This window comes from Neovison vison, chromosome 7, assembly GCF_020171115.1.
Source record: "Neovison vison isolate M4711 chromosome 7, ASM_NN_V1, whole genome shotgun sequence".
In the NCBI taxonomy this organism is placed as follows: domain Eukaryota; kingdom Metazoa; phylum Chordata; class Mammalia; order Carnivora; family Mustelidae; genus Neogale; species Neogale vison.
In genome coordinates, this window is record NC_058097.1 from 104,292,615 (window position 1) to 104,309,440 (window position 16,826).

Genomic DNA, 16,826 nt, shown 5'->3' on the forward strand with positions numbered 1-16,826 from the left:
CATAACTGGCTGTGGGAACTGAGGCAGGTCACGGAGGCCCTCTGGGCTCTGTATTTTCACCTGGAAAATGGGAGCAAGCCCCGTGGTAAAGGGTAGGGCAGTGTGTGCCGGCATGAGCCCGGGCTCGTAAGCACCTGATGACACAGAGCTCTTTCCAGGGTGTAGACCCAGGCTGATTGACTTCTGGAAAGCCCCAAGCACACGTGTGAGCCCGGTCTTGCTTGCCACGGTGTTGGGAGCACAACGGAAGGCCCTGGGCTACAGGTCCTGCATTCTTGGGGCTTTTCAGTCCGCACGTTGGCCCGCTGCCATCTGCGCGTCTGCCTCCGCTCCCTGGGAGGAGCCCAGCCGTCTGCAGACAGAGCTCGGAATCAAATTAGCCAGCCCTCTTGCTTTTCCCTCGTCCCCACCGGCCAAGGGGAGTTCATCAAGGCCTCGCACTAATTTTTATCTTGTTTAAAAGGGACAAAAGTGACTCCGCAGTTTCATCGGAGGCAATTTACACCCCGCCACTGGCCACAGCTCCAGCTGCCCCCTGTCTGTTGTGCCATCAAATCCATTAATGGGAAATTTCTTCAGGGGAAGCTTCGTTGCAGCCACATCGGAGAGGCACACAGGCAATACATCTCCATTCCAGGCCTCGGCCTGCCCGGCTCGCTCTAATCCCATTACCTAGGGAGCTAATTCTCTAATGCACACACTGTACCAAGACATCCTCTCCCCCCACCCCACCCCCAGCTCATTTGGACAGTCCCAGAGGATTCCAGGAGCTCAGTGCAGAAACGAAGGCTTCGGGCTCAGAGCACAGGGCCTCCAGGCTTTCTCGCTGCCCCTGCGTGGGTCTTGGCACACGCCCCCCCACAGTGTCGGAGGGTCAGCCCCATTCAGTCCACACCCCACCCCCACCCCCCTGCTTCCCAGCTCAGCCTCTCCTGCAGCCTTCTCTTCCTCCTTCTGCGTCCCTCTTTGTGTCTCCTTTTCTCCTGGTCTTCTACTCCTAGCTTTCTTTTCTTTCTCAGTTTCCTGCCAATGTTCTCTTTTCTCATCTTTTTTTTTTCATATTTTATCTATTATTTGACAGAAAGAGAGAGATCACAAAGAGGCAGAGAGGCAGGCAGAGAGAGAGGAAGGGAAGCAGGCCCCCTGCTGAGCAGAGAGCCTGATGCGGGACTCGATCCCAGGACCTCGAGATCATGACCTGAGCCGAAGGCAGAGGCTTAACCCACTGAGCCACCCAGGTGCCCCTTTTTTTTATTTTTTACTTCTCTCCTCTCTCCTTCTCCAGATCTCCCTTTTCCTGTAGTCTTACCTTCTGTTTCTTTGCACCCTGCCTTTGTTCTGCATCTCACTCAACAGGTTCAGGGCCAGAGGCTCCTTCCTGCTCTCTGTCTCCAGATGACTTGGCTCTGTGGCAGGCGTGGGCTCCAGGCTACACTGGTCTCAGCTGGGAGCAAGAGACGAGGGAGTGCCTCGTGAGTGCACACAGGGAACCTCAGGAAGGACAAAATGGGGCATTGGGGCAGCAGTTAGGGCATGCAAGGGGACAGCTAAATATTGTTTATTCTAAGCACTGAACCTGGTAATGCCATATGAAGACATCCCATCAGGGAATGGTATAATGCCATATGCAGGTTTTATAATGCTCAGCAAAAGGAAAAGTCCTAGAAATTTGCAGCAGATTTCTAAGTGGCAGTGGCCAAAAACGGAGGTGAGCTTGAGCCCAAGAATCTTTGTGGATCACTCCAGGTGCTGGGCCCCAGGATGCATTTAGAGGTCTACAAGTGCCCCTCCTAATTTGGAGCCCCTTCAAGACCTCAGCCTGGAGGCCTGGGGGCAGCCTGGTTCTGGCCTTGCCTTCTCCAGTTGTCAAGCTGGGAGTCTGGATACGTTCATTCTGGGGTGGCGGGGTCTGGCTCTCTAAATTCCTTAGAAGTTTTGGGGTGCCTATTTTCTCCTTCCACTTGCCCCCATCTCCATTCCTCTAAAAGGAAATTCTGGAGATGATTTTCCTGGTTTTTCTGAGTTGTGCAGTGAGGAAGCATGTGACTTAAGAAAAGTGTAGCCCAACCTCCTTGAGCTTGACTGAACATTCCAGGACCAGACTCTGGCTCAGAGCCATAGGAGGGGACTCCACTGGTGAAAGGTATAGTGCTAAATGCAGATTCCATCCTGTGCATGAATAAGGGGGAAAATCCAGACAAAGCCAAAAAGGACTCATCCCTGCCCAAGGTGATTTTTTTTTTTAACTTAATTGCAATTCAGAAAACTCCTTCCTCCAGGTTTCCTGGCTTATGTCACACTTAAACTCAACTGGAAAAAAAAGTGAAAGGCATAAAAATGTTTTGCGACTGAGGCGCGCCATGATCTGAATACAAGTGCATTGTGCTTTGAACGCACTCGAGGTGGAAATGTCCGCTTCTACTCCAAATGGTGATGTGGGAGTGGGATTCACTCCAACTCACAGCGATACTCTTCTCTGACAATTTTGTGGGCACACAGTTGGGGATCTGAGGGCCAGATCATTTCCAATTCGATTTACAAAGGAAAGAGAAACACTCCTTCGAGGAAAACATTTCAAAGATAAGTGTTGAGAATGCTTATGAATTGATATTAAAGCAAAGAAAGGAGTGGGGCGCAAAGTTAAATGCTTGGTGTATTGACTTCACTGCATACAGATCCCAGAAGAAAATAGTAGGGCAATACACAGCCAAATATTAACAGGGGCTGTGTCTGGGTAGTAAGGAAGCCCACGGACGATTTTTAGTTTTTCTTCATATTTTTCTAGAATAAGCATGTGGTACTATTATATTTTTAGAACATATTCTTGTATATATTAAATATATTAATATATTTGCATAGTATAAACTACAGATACATATATGTATTGCTACTTAAATATTTAAATTTACATATTTAGATGAAAAAAAATAGATGAATAGTTCGATAAGGACAAAAGAGCAGACATGGGCTAACCTTCCTCTGTCTGCAGAGATGCCCGGTCACCTGCTTGGCTAGGGGCTCTCATCCCCCGCGTGGTGTAAAAGAAGAGCCTTCCTGCTCCCACAGCCTGGCCTCTCCCCTCCCTGCCCCCACCACCTCACCTCTCCCTGCCCCCCGCCCCATGTGATGAAACCACACTGGACGTAAATGAAGGCAGGAGCCCGAGCACCTCCCCGCAGACAGACGCACCCTCCTTCCGAGGGCTCCTGAAGTTACTCCCAGTTACTCCTTGGGGAATTTGGCCAGACCACCTGGCTGGCTGGCCGGCCCCATGACATCAGCTGGGCGGGCTCCTTTCTCACTGGCTCCCTCTCCTTCCCTCCCGCCCTGAAACCTGATCCAGCAGAAGAACTGATTGCAGGAAAACCTGGCGGCGCCCAACCCCAGTGGCGGGGCTCCGTGAGGCAGCAGCCTCAGAAGGTGTGGAAAGCGGCCGGAGAGGCAGGCGGGCTGGGACACACGAGGCCGGGAGCGCGCAGGCAGGCTGCTCCCTGGCACGACTCACCCCGGGCTCAGGCCCAGCACCCCACACCCGGGAGAGCTCACCATGCTGTTGTGGGTGCCACAGGCACTGCTGGCCTTGCTTCTGCCCACGCTCCTGGCACAGGGAGAAGGTAAGGGGACCGGTCACGCACATACGACTTGCTGACCCCTGCAGACATGGGCGGGGGCGGGGAGGCTTGATTCCCCCAGGGCTTGAGGGAAGCAGGGTTTGGGGGAGGGTGCTGCTGCAGGAGAGTCAGGGATCCTGCCGCAGGTGAGCATGAGAGGAGTTGAAGGGACTGGGGTCTGCCTCCAAAGTTGGGGCGGTTGAGTGTGGGTGAGGCGCCAGACCTGCTGAGAGGGACCCAGCAGCAGCCCGGTACCCAGCGGCCAGAGAGGGGCTTCTCTGTCCTTTGCCCTGCCCTAGACTCATGGAATGACACTTGCAAGGTTCCTTGCAGCTGATGCAGTGTACCCCTTCTTGTTGTCAGTGGGAATGCAGGGGTCCAGAGAGGGGCAGTCATTCACTCAAGGTCACACAGTGCCTTTGCAACAGAGTGGAGACCAGAGCAAACAGTCATCTTTCCTCGACTTCCCTAGTCTTATTGCATGGGTTCCCGGGGCCTCCTTTCCCAAAGTTCCCTTCCGGAACAAACCTCCAATGACACCAAACTTTTCACATTCCCCCACCCACACTTGCCTGCCTTCCCGGGTTGGGGTCACCAAAGGATCTGCTTCCTTTGGCTACAAACAATATCGGTTCCCCATTCCGGAAGGTCATCTCCCCATCCAGAGCTAGGACGGAGCTGGGGCCGGAGCACAGTTAGGATGCCGTCTCGGGGCTGGACGGATAGGAAGAGCTTAAACACACGATGGTTTTCCTCTCCTGAGCTGTCCCTGGGGAAGTTCAGAGGGACAAACGCCCCAGGCTGCTTGTCAAGACCCTGGTCTGGGGCTTCCCTGGCTGAAGAGAAGTGCAATCCCTTCCAGCAACGGCTTTTCGCCCCGAGTCCTGCGGGGCCCCGTCTGGTAAGACACACAGAGACGGGAATTTGAATCTCTTTTCCTCCACTCGCGGGCCCAGGACCCACCTTTCTGAGCCTTGGGGACTCTTCTCTGTCAACAATGCTGTCATGACAGCTGCCCCAGGGGGCTGCTTGAGATCGAATTGAATAATATGTTCCCTGAGATTATCCCACAGGAGACACTCAGTAAATGGTCTCTGGCCTCCTGCCTCTCTCTGCTCTTCTCTGTCATTCTGAGGGAAACGGAGAGTTTATCAGGGACAGGGCAGGGAGAGGCACCTGCCGGGGCAATGACCCAGGCGGCACCCTGCTCTTCCTCTCACGGCCCACATCCTGGCCCCCTGGGGCCTTCCCCTTCTCTCCCCTGTGCCTTTCACCTTCATACTTCTTGGCATCGCTCAGGAAATGCTTCTATTTCCCAGAGGGCTGACAGGTACACATGAAACCCCCATAGAATGGGGCGAGGCCTAGAAGCTGGGTTTTCTCACCACTCTCTGGTCCCTCTAGGCCTCCGGCTCTGGGGACAACTTGGTTTCTCCCCACTTCCTGTCCACCCCACACCTAACCCTCTTCCTATCTTCACCAGATCTGCCCACAGAGCAGAGCAGGACGCCTCTGAAGGAGTCCTGCCCAACCCGCCCCCGGGAGCATGTGTTTGAGGCTGAGAGGGGGGGTTCCGCAGGAAGGGAAAGGAACGCCAGCGTTCCTGGAATGGCTCCCTTCTGTCCTCGTCAGTAGCAGGCTGGGGTCAGGGAGCCAAGGGCAGACACCGAGGCAAACCCTCATGCGGACCTTGGGGCTTAGAGATTGTGTGCTTGGAGCCGCCTTTCCTCTTGTAGCCCCGGTACCACGTCCTGGGGCCGCTCCTCCCTGGCTCCCCAGGGCCCCTCGTCCGTCCCCACACGCCGCTGCCTCTGAGCTTGTACCTGCTCTCAGCCCTCCTCAGCCCTTGGCCTTCTTAGACCTCACCTGTCTTGTGGCCCGGCCTCTGCAGCCAGGCGAGCACCCCCCCTCACATACAGGAGCGTACCTGTCACCCTGAGGAGACAATAGCTTCAGATCTGTTTGTCTCTGGAGACAAAATGTCCCAATCATGGGAATTTCAGTCAGTGGGCAGACCTGGGGATCTGAGATGGAAATAGTGGAGATATCTCTCTCTTAACAGCTTTCAAACCAGGGCAAGAGAACTGGGGGAAGCCTCAGGCTCTGAGGCCCACTGTGAACTGTTCTCCCCAGCTGAGCACTGGAGGCCCCTCCAGGCCCAGAACAGCTCCAGGCCAGCTCTGCTGAGGCTATCGGATCACCTTATGGCCAACTACGAGAAGGGCGTGCGGCCCGTGCGGGACTGGAGGAAGCCCACCACCGTGGCCATCGACGTCATTATCTATGCCATCCTCAGCGTGGTGAGCACTGGGCCCCAACCAGCCCCGCTTGGAGGTAGACCTTTAGGGGTGGGAGACCATGGAAGGCCAAGTCACCCCCTGGGCGGTACAGTGGCCATTCAAGGACTCAGAGTACCTGTGACCTGGCACAGACCCGTGTCAGGACAGACGATGTCACCCAACGCCTGCACAGCTGCCCAAACCAGAGAACGGGGTCACCTGTGTGTCTGTCTCTCCCGACCCTTATGGCTAGAGACCCACTTTCCACTCAGTGTGTCATGGTCACCACGTCTCCGTGTGAGTGCTGTGAGGCTTCAAACTGCCCTGTTCCTCTCTAGGCCCAAGCTGTGTTACGTGCGCCCCCATACATGGCAGGTGTTGCTGAAGGGTTGTTGCAGAATGAATCCGAAACCAGTGATGAATCTTGTTCTCCATGTGGTCTTGTCCCTCTTGCCGGCACACTAGGGCAGGAGGGAGATACAGATCCGGACATACAGGCATACAGATATGTAAAAACATATAACAGAGAGAAGATACTGTCTATAGGTCTCCTCTTATCTCTATGTTATGTATATTATATACATAAAATACATGGAATATAAGAGATGTATACATATAATATGCTTAATAATAGAAAATAGTAGAAGATATATATAATAATAGAAAATAGTAGAAGATATATATATAAACACTTTCATGTATATATGAAATTTTATGTATATGGAATATATATATGTGAAATTTTTTAAAGAATTGGTTTCTTTCTAGATGTGTCTAGTAAAAGACCACCTCTTCCTGGCTGGCTCCCTTTCCCCCTCCTTCACTCTCACTTCCCAAAGAACTAGGGACACAAAGCAGCAGCTCCTGTTGGGGTGTGGGTGCAGGGCGGACGCCCACCCCCCAGAGCCACTGAAGCTGAGCTCCCTTTCCCTTCACAGGATGAGAAGAACCAGGTTCTGACCACCTACATCTGGTACCGGCAGGTAAGACACCAACCGCGCGCCCACCCCCGTGTCCTGAGATCTGGGCTTCCCCTGCCAGGAAGGATTCCTCCATCTCAAAGGAATCCGGAATCTCAGAGGCCTTGATGAGGGAGAGGGAGGGAAGTGGTTAGGAAGCAGACTCTTGAGGCCCAGAAGTCTGGGCTCCTCTCATCTCAGGACTGGCAGTGGAAGGAAGCGTGTCTGTCAGTGGAGGAGGAATCCTCCAGGCCCCTCTGGTTTTGGGGGGTTTTCACAACATCTCAAACAACAACTTGCCCAGCCGCTGTTGATGGACTATCTATAGTGACCGGGAGCTCGGTGGGCAGCAAATGCACTTTCAGACAACTCTCTTTGCTAGAAAGTTCTTCCATCTATTATTCCAGATGCAATGATAACCAAATTGGGCGATTGGCAGGGGGTGACTCCATCCATCGAGTCTTCACCCCCTCGGCCACCTCCCCACTCAGTTTCTGACCCACGTCGCTCCGGCGCTGGTGGAAACTCTCTGAGGCCTTTACAGCACGTCTGTGGGGAGCCGGCAGGGAGGGAGGCCAACAGCGCAGGCTGCTGTCCGCGGGCTGGTCTGCTCGGGCAGCCCCTGAGCTGGGGGGTGGACGTGAGAGCCAGAGGGAACCCCAGTGGCTGGAGAGCACGGGAAGGAGGACAGGGCCGGTTCCTGGTACATGAGGGTCTCAGTTAAACCCCTCCCACTCCTCATGCGCTTATGCCACTACCTGCTCATGGGGCAGAGAGGGGGGGTGGAGGAAGACATGGGAGTGCAGATTCCCGCCCGACGGCGCCCCTTGGCCTCACAGAGATCTCTCACTGTGGAGCACACCTGTGTCAAGGGAAAGGGCCCAGCCCCAAAAAGGCAGCCTGGAGCTCCTTTCCTGGGACCTCGGGCTTAGGTCCCACCCCTGGACCTCAGGGTCACTTGTCTGTCCATCAGAGAGGGAACACCAACTTCTTACGTTCCAGAGACTATGCTAAGGGGCCAGAATCAGAGACGCAAACTAGACTCAGGCCCTGTCCACAGTGAGCTCACAGTCTAGGGGGCCCCCACATGTGGACAGACCCGCGAATGCAGCAAGAACAAGAGGCCAACCACGGGAGCAGAGGAGGCACCTAAACACCCCACCTGGGCTGTGGGGTCCTGGAAGATTCCTGGAGAAGGGAGCAGACAGATGCCTTGGTAAAGTCTGGAGGGACGAGGATGACCTCCCTCAGGGGTGAAGACGGGGGTTGCGGTGTGGGGGCGTGGTGAGAAGAGATGTGGGGCGTTCACCTCCCGTGGCCGGAGGTGAGAAGCTACAGAGAAGCAGAATTCACGAGGCTAGAGAGAATGCTGGGGGGTCGGACGATGCAGCCCATTGTAGACCGTGAGGTCGAACTCTATCCCAAGGGGAAAGTTGGCGACTAGAGTTCTAAGTGAGGGAGTGACACAATTAAGTTGACATTTTAGATCAGTCATTCCGACAGGATGGTGAGCAATGCATTGATCCCAACTTAACAGTAACTATCTCTAACCTGTGAGGTGCATGTTATTATCTCAGTTTACATGTGAGCAGACCAAGACCCAAGAGGCTATCTGTCTAAGATCCCGCAGTTGGAGGCTGGGCTGTTGAAGTAGGAGAGATGGCTGCATGCCTTCCCTGGGCAAGGCTTCATCTGCCCGGGTCATACCTGTGTGCCGGGAGTGTGTGAGCACAGAGATGGGGGCTTTCGGGTACTGCCGAGTGATCGGGGACACCAATACCCAGATTCCCCATGAGCGGTGATGTCACCCCGAGTTGCCGATGTCCCCCCCCACCCAAGATGGAGGGGGCTGCCTGTGACCCTCCCCACTCCTCCCCTAGTACTGGACTGACGAGTTTCTCCAGTGGAACCCCGAGGACTTTGACAACATCACCAAGCTGTCCGTCCCCACCGACAACATCTGGGTCCCAGACATTCTCATCAATGAGTTGTGAGTGCTGCCCCCCAGTCCTGGGCTGCCCGGTGCCTCCGGGGCTGGGGAGGGACAGGGCTTGGGGACACGGCTCTACGGGGCAGGAGAGGTCCCACCCAGGTTGGCAGAACTGTCAGGGAACTGTAGGAATTGCCTTGGGCCCCAATTCCCCTTTGTGGTTGGTTTGTTTTCTCTTTTCTTTTTAAAAACTCCTTTTTCTATGCCTGATGTTGAAACTTTGCTCTTCTTGGTCCGAGGGCCCCCTTCCTGGGGGAGGGAAGCTGAGGAATGAATCCCCACTGTTAACAGGCAGCTGCGTTACCAAAAGGGGTGAAGTGCCCCAGGGGTCACCACCTTGGTCACAGGGCGATTTGGAGCTGGAGAGGCTCAGACCTTTCAAGTCATGCAATGGCTGGCTGGCTCCAGCTTGCACCCCCAGTGAGAAGTGGGTACCCCCATCCTTTATTACCAGCAGCTGAACACCGTCTCATAGGGCCCCCAGCTAACATCCGTTCCCTCCATCCTTCAGGCTCCTTCAGGCTCTGCTGCCTGGGCTTCTGAGAGCTAGGGCATGGAGAGGCCTGGGGGAGACAGATGGAAGGAGGAAGGGGCCCAGGGCCAGTAGCCTTCTACTCAGTAGACACTGTGTTGTCCGATGCCTGGGGTCCCACTCACTCTGTTTTTCAGGAAAGGCAGCTGACCTGGAGCTCCATGACCTGCGCCGCTCAGGCCGCAGGGATCCCAGTTCCTGGCTGGGTCTCCAGTTAAACTGGGAAGCAGCCTGAATCTTGATTTCTCATCTCAGCCTTGTTCCACAGGAGGTTACAGGCTCGGGACGCCCAGCTCAGGCCATTCCGTGCCACGGTGGCCACTTGGGAGAGCCTAGGGGTTGGGGATCTGCCGAGAGAGTGGGGCTAAGTGCAGAACTTCCCACCTTGCCTCATTTCTTCTCCATGATTTCTCTAGTTGATTCTCCTCCAGGCAAGATCATTCTCATGTTTAAAGGACTACTAGGGATGGGGAGCAAAGGGAAGCCCGGGTCAGGATGGAACCTGAGGTCCTGATTTCCCACTGAGACCGCCCATTGCCACTGAGCCAACTCCTGGGACTAAGCTCTGCCCAGCTGGGGGTGGTGGCATAGGGACAACCGGGCATGTGTGTTAGAGCCAGTGGCTGTGAGGTACACGGATTTCCTGCCTGCGTTTTGTGGCGAGGTTGCCAAGGGAATGAAGGAGAAATGCCCTTTCCTGCTTGGAAGGTAACCCTGACAATGGCAGGTAAGAAAGCCTGGAAGACATGAGAAGGCAACTGGGCAGGTTGTCCTGCTGCCCAGACCCTTCCTGAATTTCTATCCCTGCTGGGTTGCTCAGAGACCTTCAGACTCCCAGAGCTTGACCTGCTTCTTGAACCCCCAAACTGACCCTCTTCCCTGGCCAGTGTGGACGTGGGGAAGTCTCCAAGTATCCCATACGTGTACGTTGGGCATCACGGCGAGGTCCAGAACTACAAGCCCCTTCAGGTGATGACCGCCTGTAGCCTCGACATCTACAACTTCCCCTTCGACGTGCAGAACTGCTCCCTGACCTTCACCAGCTGGCTGCACACCAGTGAGTGCTGCACGGGGCTCCGGGAGGGGGCAGGGCATGGGAGGGGACAGGGCATGGCGGAGGGGGGCACCCCCTAGGAGGCTCTCTCCTTTATCCAAGTCACTTCCTGCTTCTTTTCTTAATGCCGCTGAGCCTGGCCTCTTCCTCCAGACAGGGCTCCGTGCTTACCCTTGCTGCTGCCTCAGTTGTCTCCAGGGTCCAATGAGACTGTGTAAACTGGCAGCAGGACCCTCAGTAGGCCAAGACAGGACATGGCCCTAAGTGTCCCTCACTTGTCTTCTCCACTGACGCACCACCGCCCCCGCCTTCTGCAGTAATCTCCTGGCCAGTCCCCTCCAATCCATGCTCCCCATAGCAAATGGTGAGAACTTATTAAAATGCAAATCGGACCTTGTCCCAGCTCTAGCTTAAAAGCCTCAGTGGCTTCCAGGGACTCCTGAGACAGAATCCTTCACCTGGCTTGCAGGGCCTGCCCTTGACTCACTACAACATCCTCAACCCAGTGCACACTCCCCTGAGTTCAGCTCCAGCCCCGCTGCCTTCCTTTCCAGGCCCCGAAGCCCCTTGTTCTCTCCCTTTATCCCGGGTTGCTTCCTCTCCTGGGCCCCCTGCCTCCTCCTCCTCCATCTCCTGCTCCCCTTCCCGCCCCACTCTTGCCCCCAAACACCTCCTGCTGCAGTCAAGTCCCCTGCTTGCCCAAACCCAGCAGCAGCCCAGTGCCTCAGGGAAAGCGGGCTCGTCCCCAGATGAGGTCTCCCCTTGCCCAGTTCCAGAGCACCCTGTTCTCCCCACTTCCATTGCATATGTAGGCGCTTGTTCAACGTTTGCTTCTCTAGCAGAGAGAAACCCAGAGAGGGCAGGACCACGATTTCTGACCCAGCGATGGGTCCCCAGGACAGTGCCTGGCACAAAAGAAGGGGCTCGGCCTCTTTTATTTAGTGGGTGAATGCCAGGGGCTCAGTAAATCCCAGTGAGGAGAGTGTCACACTCCTGCCAGAAAGGCATCCTCACTTCTGTCTGATTTTATCACATTAACTGTACATTACAAAGGTAACACACAACTTCCTTGGGCAAAAACCAGAATTACAAATAATCTTAGACTTTTGACCTCTACCTACCTTCAGTCCCAAACTCTTCCCCAGAAACTCCCCACACCAGGACGGCACAGCTCTTATAAGTATAAGCTTCATATGGCACATTCTTCCAGATCCTTCTCTGTGCTTGGCCTATACACGGGCAGACACATCTGTGGAAAGCCCATGAAATTTATTTCATATACTTTCATTTTACGAAATGCATCATTTATGCTACTGCTACCTGGTTCTTTGCACTCTGAGAGGTCTTGGACGTTTTTCCGAGTTAGTGCCTATTCACATGTTTCCCATAAATGTCTGCTATGGGGTAGTCTGGGGTTTGGAGGCATCGCAGTTTAGTAAGCCTGCTCCTCATTGATGGACACGTACCTCTCCTCGTATGTTGCTGTGATGGACACTCCCGGCCTTCTAGGACGTACCCGTTCCTCCAGCGGGGGTGCAGACGAGCAGAACTCCTGTTCTCTAAGTGAAGGGTTCCCTTATTTCCCTAGTTCGCCTTTATCTTTCCTTTCTCTCTCTTTCTCTTTCTTTCTTCTTGAGAGAGAAAGTGCACACGCATGCGTGGGGATGGGGGACAAGGGAGAGGGAGAGAAGGAATCTAAAGCAGGCTCCACGCTCGGCATGGGTGTGGGGCTCGATCTCAGGACCCTGAGACCATGGCATGAGCCGAAATCAAGACCTGGATGCTTAACCTGACCGAGACCTTAGATCACGTTTAAGGGCAGGCGACTCTATTGGGGAAAGGTGAAGAATGTTGATTTTTGTTCATTTCATAAGTAGGTGACCCTAATGGAAACATAGGTTTGGAAGGGGGATGTGCACAGCAGTGGGGGGAGACAGAGAAGGAGATAGGGAGAGGGAGAGAGGGGGCTTTCTAATAAGTCGTTTGTTTGGTTCTGGTTCTTCGCATTTCACTGTGTGTTTTCATGCACACTGTCACTCCCCTCGCTACTGCTCCTCCCCAAGGTGGGTACCGTGTGCACTGTTACCTCATTTGAGCTAAGCCCCATCCCAGGGTCTGCAGCCTCCAGAGCTGGCTTGCTTTCTTGCCTCTCAGTCCAGGACATCAACATCTCCCTGTGGCGCCTGCCGGAAAAGGTGAAGCTCGACAAGACCGTCTTCATGAACCAGGGCGAGTGGGAGCTTCTGGGCGTGCTGACCCAGTTCCGGGAGTTCAGTTTGGAGGACAGCAGCCATTATGCAGAAATGAAGTTCTACGTGAGTGGGACTGGGGTGGGCACAGGGGGATGACCACCGGAGCTGGGGGTCATCCACCCACGTGGACTCCGGGAGGCACGGGGTGGGGGCTGGAGGGGAGAAGCTCTGCAGCCCTTTCCCTAGCCCAAGGGCCACACTCGTGCCTTGGAACTTCAGGGAAGTAGGTGGGGAGTAGGGAGTGTCCCTATGCAAGTAAGCTGTCCCTTACTGCTCCTTGGCCGCCACAGGCCTCTATCCGGAGGCAGAATGTGAGGTCGGTCCAGTCTCCTCTCTCAGCAGTCTGGCCCAGAAGCTCACAAAGCAAGGGGGTCCGGGAGGGGCTGGCGGGTTCTGGGGCGCAGAGCCCGTCTGCCCCAGCTTTCCCCCACAGCTCCCATCCTGGTCTTAGGTGGTCATCCGCCGGCGGCCCCTGTTCTATGCGGTCAGCCTGCTGCTGCCCAGTATCTTCCTCATGCTCATGGACATCGTGGGCTTCTACCTGCCTCCAGACAGCGGCGAGAGGGTCTCCTTCAAGATCACGCTCCTCCTGGGCTACTCCGTCTTCCTCATCATCGTGTCGGACACGCTGCCGGCCACAGCCATTGGCACTCCCCTCATTGGTAAGCCCCCCCCCCACCGGGGCACGTGTGCAGTGTGGCCGAGGAACCGAGAAACCAGCCCCTCCCACCTGCGCTGTGTGTCCCGCACCCCCGCCCCGTGTGCGCAGGAGTCTACTTCGTCGTGTGCATGGCGCTGCTGGTGGTGAGCTTGGCTGAGACCATCTTCATCGTGCGGCTGGTGCACAAGCAGGACTTGCAGCAGCCCGTGCCCGCCTGGCTACGGCACCTGGTTCTGGAGCGGGTGGCCCATCTCCTTTGCCTCGGGGAGCAGCCGGCTTCTCAAAGGCCTCTAGTCACCTCCCCAGCCACCAAGACGGACGACTGCACAGGTGAGAGAAGGAGGGAGGTTCCCACACCGGGGCCTGGGCCTGGGGACTTGGTGTAGAGCCTCTGGCTGCCGTGGCGGGATATGCCAGGGTCTGGGCGGGCCTCAGAAGTGGGTACTGTCCTGTGCATGACCCCCCATCCCCGGCCTCATGGGAAGGCAGCGGAGTTCAGCTGCAGGCATCAGTGGTGATGCCTTCACCTCCTCTCATCATCCCGGGGATGGGTAGGGAGAAGGAAGGACTTCCAGGGGCAGAGCACATTGGGAGCTGAGATTTCGGGGCTGAGAAGAGCCCTTCTCCGAGATGGGTCCTAACAGGGAGCAAATGTGTGCTCCTGAGACAGCAAGGGGACTTCTTCCCCAGCAGGGCGAGGTCTGCAGCAGGATCGCCAAAACTCCTGCAGTCCATCAGCTCAGAGACCAGGCCCCTTTGAATTTCAAACACCTATGAGACAGATGGGGATGCTGGGGACACGGACTGTGGCATTAGTTTTCCCTGAGACTTCGTTACAGCCACTACCTGGTGGTGGTGGGCGGGGTTCGTTGTGGCTCATTGATGTATTTGTCGAGCGCTTTGGGCCAGGCATGAGTAACTTCTGTGCACCACCACAGGCCATCCTCAGGCCCCCTAATAGCATTCCCATCCTCATTTGTCAAATGAGGAAACAGAGGCTTACGGTCAAATAGCTTGCCCTTAAGTCATAGCACCAGGAACTGGTGGAACTGAGCAGAACACAGGCCCATCGGCTGCTAAGCTGGTATTCCTAACCACTGCACCCGCTTTTGTCCTCCCCTCTGGCAAGACCTAGGCCTTTTACAGACCGTATGTGGCTAACCTAAGCCCACCTCACCCTGAATGGATGCGCTGGTACAGCAGCCTCATGCCAGCTTATCTGCTCGCCTGCAAGGTGGCCATAGCTGGAGGCAGATTTCCTGGTGCAGAAGGCCTAGGGTTGGAGTCACGGAGAAGGGGACAGCAAGGCCTACCAGTGAGGGCTGCGGATTCACAGCCCAGATGCCTTAGGCCTTGGTGGCCTCACATTTAAATGATGTCCTGGGGGTGACCACAGGCTCCTCACTGACCCTCTGTGCGCTTTAGCCCCTTCCTGTAAAATGTGCAAGTAATTATCACCCCTACCCAGCCTCTCTCATGGGCTATGAGGCTCAAATGAAATAATATCAAATTGCTGGAGGAAGCCCAGGCCTTTAAAAACGTGCATGGGAGGAAATGAGCACCAGAGTCACGATCTCGGTGACCTGCGGGGAGGACGGAGGTTGTGAGTGAGAGGGTACGGGAGAGTCGCCAACGCTGTTGCTTTCCTTATTTGTTTAAGTCACGTGGTGGCTCCACAGATAGGGGAGTTAACCTCTATAGCCTTTCTGTCCAAAACTGTTCGTAACAATTTCTCCAAGCCACCGCGGAAGCAGAAGGGATGGTCTTCACGCTCCCTCCTTTGCCAATGCGCTCCCCTTTTTCCAGACGTGGGAAACCACTGCAGCCATTTGGGAGACCCCTGGGACTTGGAGAAGACCCCCAGGGGCCGAGACAGCCCCCCGCCAGCACCGCGGGAGGCTTCGCTGGCAGTCCGAGGGCTGCTGCAGGAGCTGGCCTCCATCCGGCGCTTCCTGGAGAAGAGGGAGGAGCGCCGGGAGGTGGCCCGGGAGTGGCTGCGCGTGGGCTCCGTGCTGGACAGGCTGCTGTTCCGCCTCTACCTGGTGGCGGTGCTGGCCTACAGCGTCACACTCGTCGCCCTGTGGTCCGTCTGGCAGTATTCCTGAGTGGGCACGGCCCGGCAGGGCTGCGGGGCGTCAGGCGCTGTGAGAACGGGATGGGGCGCAGGGCCCAGAGGGAGCCACAGACGTCTTGGAGACCCCGTCCAAAGCCAGTGTGTCTCAGCAACTCTGAACCAGGGCTGAGACTTCCCCAGAACGCTTGGCGTTCAAGACCCTTCCACCCACGCCCCCCACCCCCAACTTACCATGGCTTTAAAACATGCTGCCGCAGATCAGGACCAACCCAGGCATCCCCTGCCTTCATTCTATTCATCTATGCCTCAAGCCTCGGTTTCCCCTTGTCCCCTCCCTGCATTCGGCACTTTGGACTTCGGCCCGTCTCCCTCAACCTTGGTTTCAGATTCGAGGCAAACCAGCTCTCTACCACGCAGGGCTGACGGCACCTCCTGAGGCTGACCCGACCTTAATGGCTCCTGCCTCGCCTCACCTGTGGCCACTTCCCAGAGCACTCCTGTTATGTCAGATGACCCAGGGGGAGGGGAAAAGGGCAGAGGGGGCAACAGAATACAGTGAAGACCTAGACTCACTTTTTTTTTTAAAGAATTTATTTATTTATTTGACAGCGATCACAAGTAGGCAGAGAGGCAGGTGGGGGGCGGGGGGGAGGAAGCAGGCTCCCTGCTGAGCAGAGAGCCTGATGCGGGGCTCGATCCCAGAACCGTGAGATCATGACCCGAGTCAAAGGCTTAACCAACTGAGCGACCCAGGCGCCCCCCTAGACTCACTTCTCAACGCTTTGTCAGCAACTGGGTGGGGGGAAGAAGAAGTATAAAGTTACTGGTGGAAAGGAGGTAGAGGCATTATCCGTGGTTTCAGTTGTTGGGTATTCCTGCCCCCAGTGAATCAGGAGTTGACCAAACAGAAGTTTGGGGCTGTAAGAAGACACAGTTGGAGGTAGAATCTAAGGTGGGCGGATAAGGACCACCACCACTTAGCAATGGAAAGCTGAGGAGCCGGAAGGTCGGTTCTGTTAACCCCTAGGAAGATGCTGGAAGTGTCCTTAGGGTCCTGTTAGCATTCCTGGCTCCTGGTCTCTGGGCGAAGCTGGGAGAACACTCTCTCCCTGCTAGCAGATCCCGTGGTGGAGGCAGGGACATCAGCACCACGGCCAGCACTCGCTGGTCTTGGTCTTTGGCAGATGGAGGAAAGCCAGGACTTGAGTTTAACTATCTCCTTTGGGAACTCCCCACAGCCAGCTCTGGGCACATTCACCCAAAAGCAGGACCGTTGAGAGAAGCAGAGTTGGGTGCAAGGTCTTTGGTGTTACGTCTCATATCCTGGTCCCCTCTCCTAAACACCAGGGTTTACAAGACATGCTGAGGAGTGCCACGACTCTACGTTTCCCTCACTCCATCATCTGACAAGTGT

The 16,826-nt window shown here is 55.5% G+C and overlaps 1 protein-coding gene across 2 annotated transcripts; it reads left to right on the top strand.

Moving 5' to 3' along the window:
* The first annotated feature begins 3,541 nt into the window (after window positions 1–3,541).
* Window positions 3,542–15,443, top strand: HTR3A (5-hydroxytryptamine receptor 3A). 2 transcript variants are annotated; one of them, XM_044260620.1, is made up of 10 exons: window positions 3,542–3,614; window positions 5,503–5,510; window positions 5,768–5,911; window positions 6,829–6,873; window positions 8,730–8,839; window positions 10,259–10,428; window positions 12,580–12,740; window positions 13,129–13,339; window positions 13,447–13,668; window positions 15,145–15,443. In XM_044260620.1, the coding sequence occupies exons 1-10, from the start codon at window positions 3,548–3,550 to the stop codon at window positions 15,441–15,443; spliced, it is 1,437 nt and encodes a 478-aa protein (XP_044116555.1). In that variant the 5' UTR covers window positions 3,542–3,547. The 2 variants fall into 2 exon arrangements, with proteins under 2 accessions (XP_044116555.1, XP_044116554.1); XM_044260619.1 differs by lacking the exon at window positions 5,503–5,510 and having other exon boundaries at window positions 3,548–3,614; window positions 5,745–5,911.
* The last annotated feature ends 1,383 nt before the right edge of the window (window positions 15,444–16,826 follow it).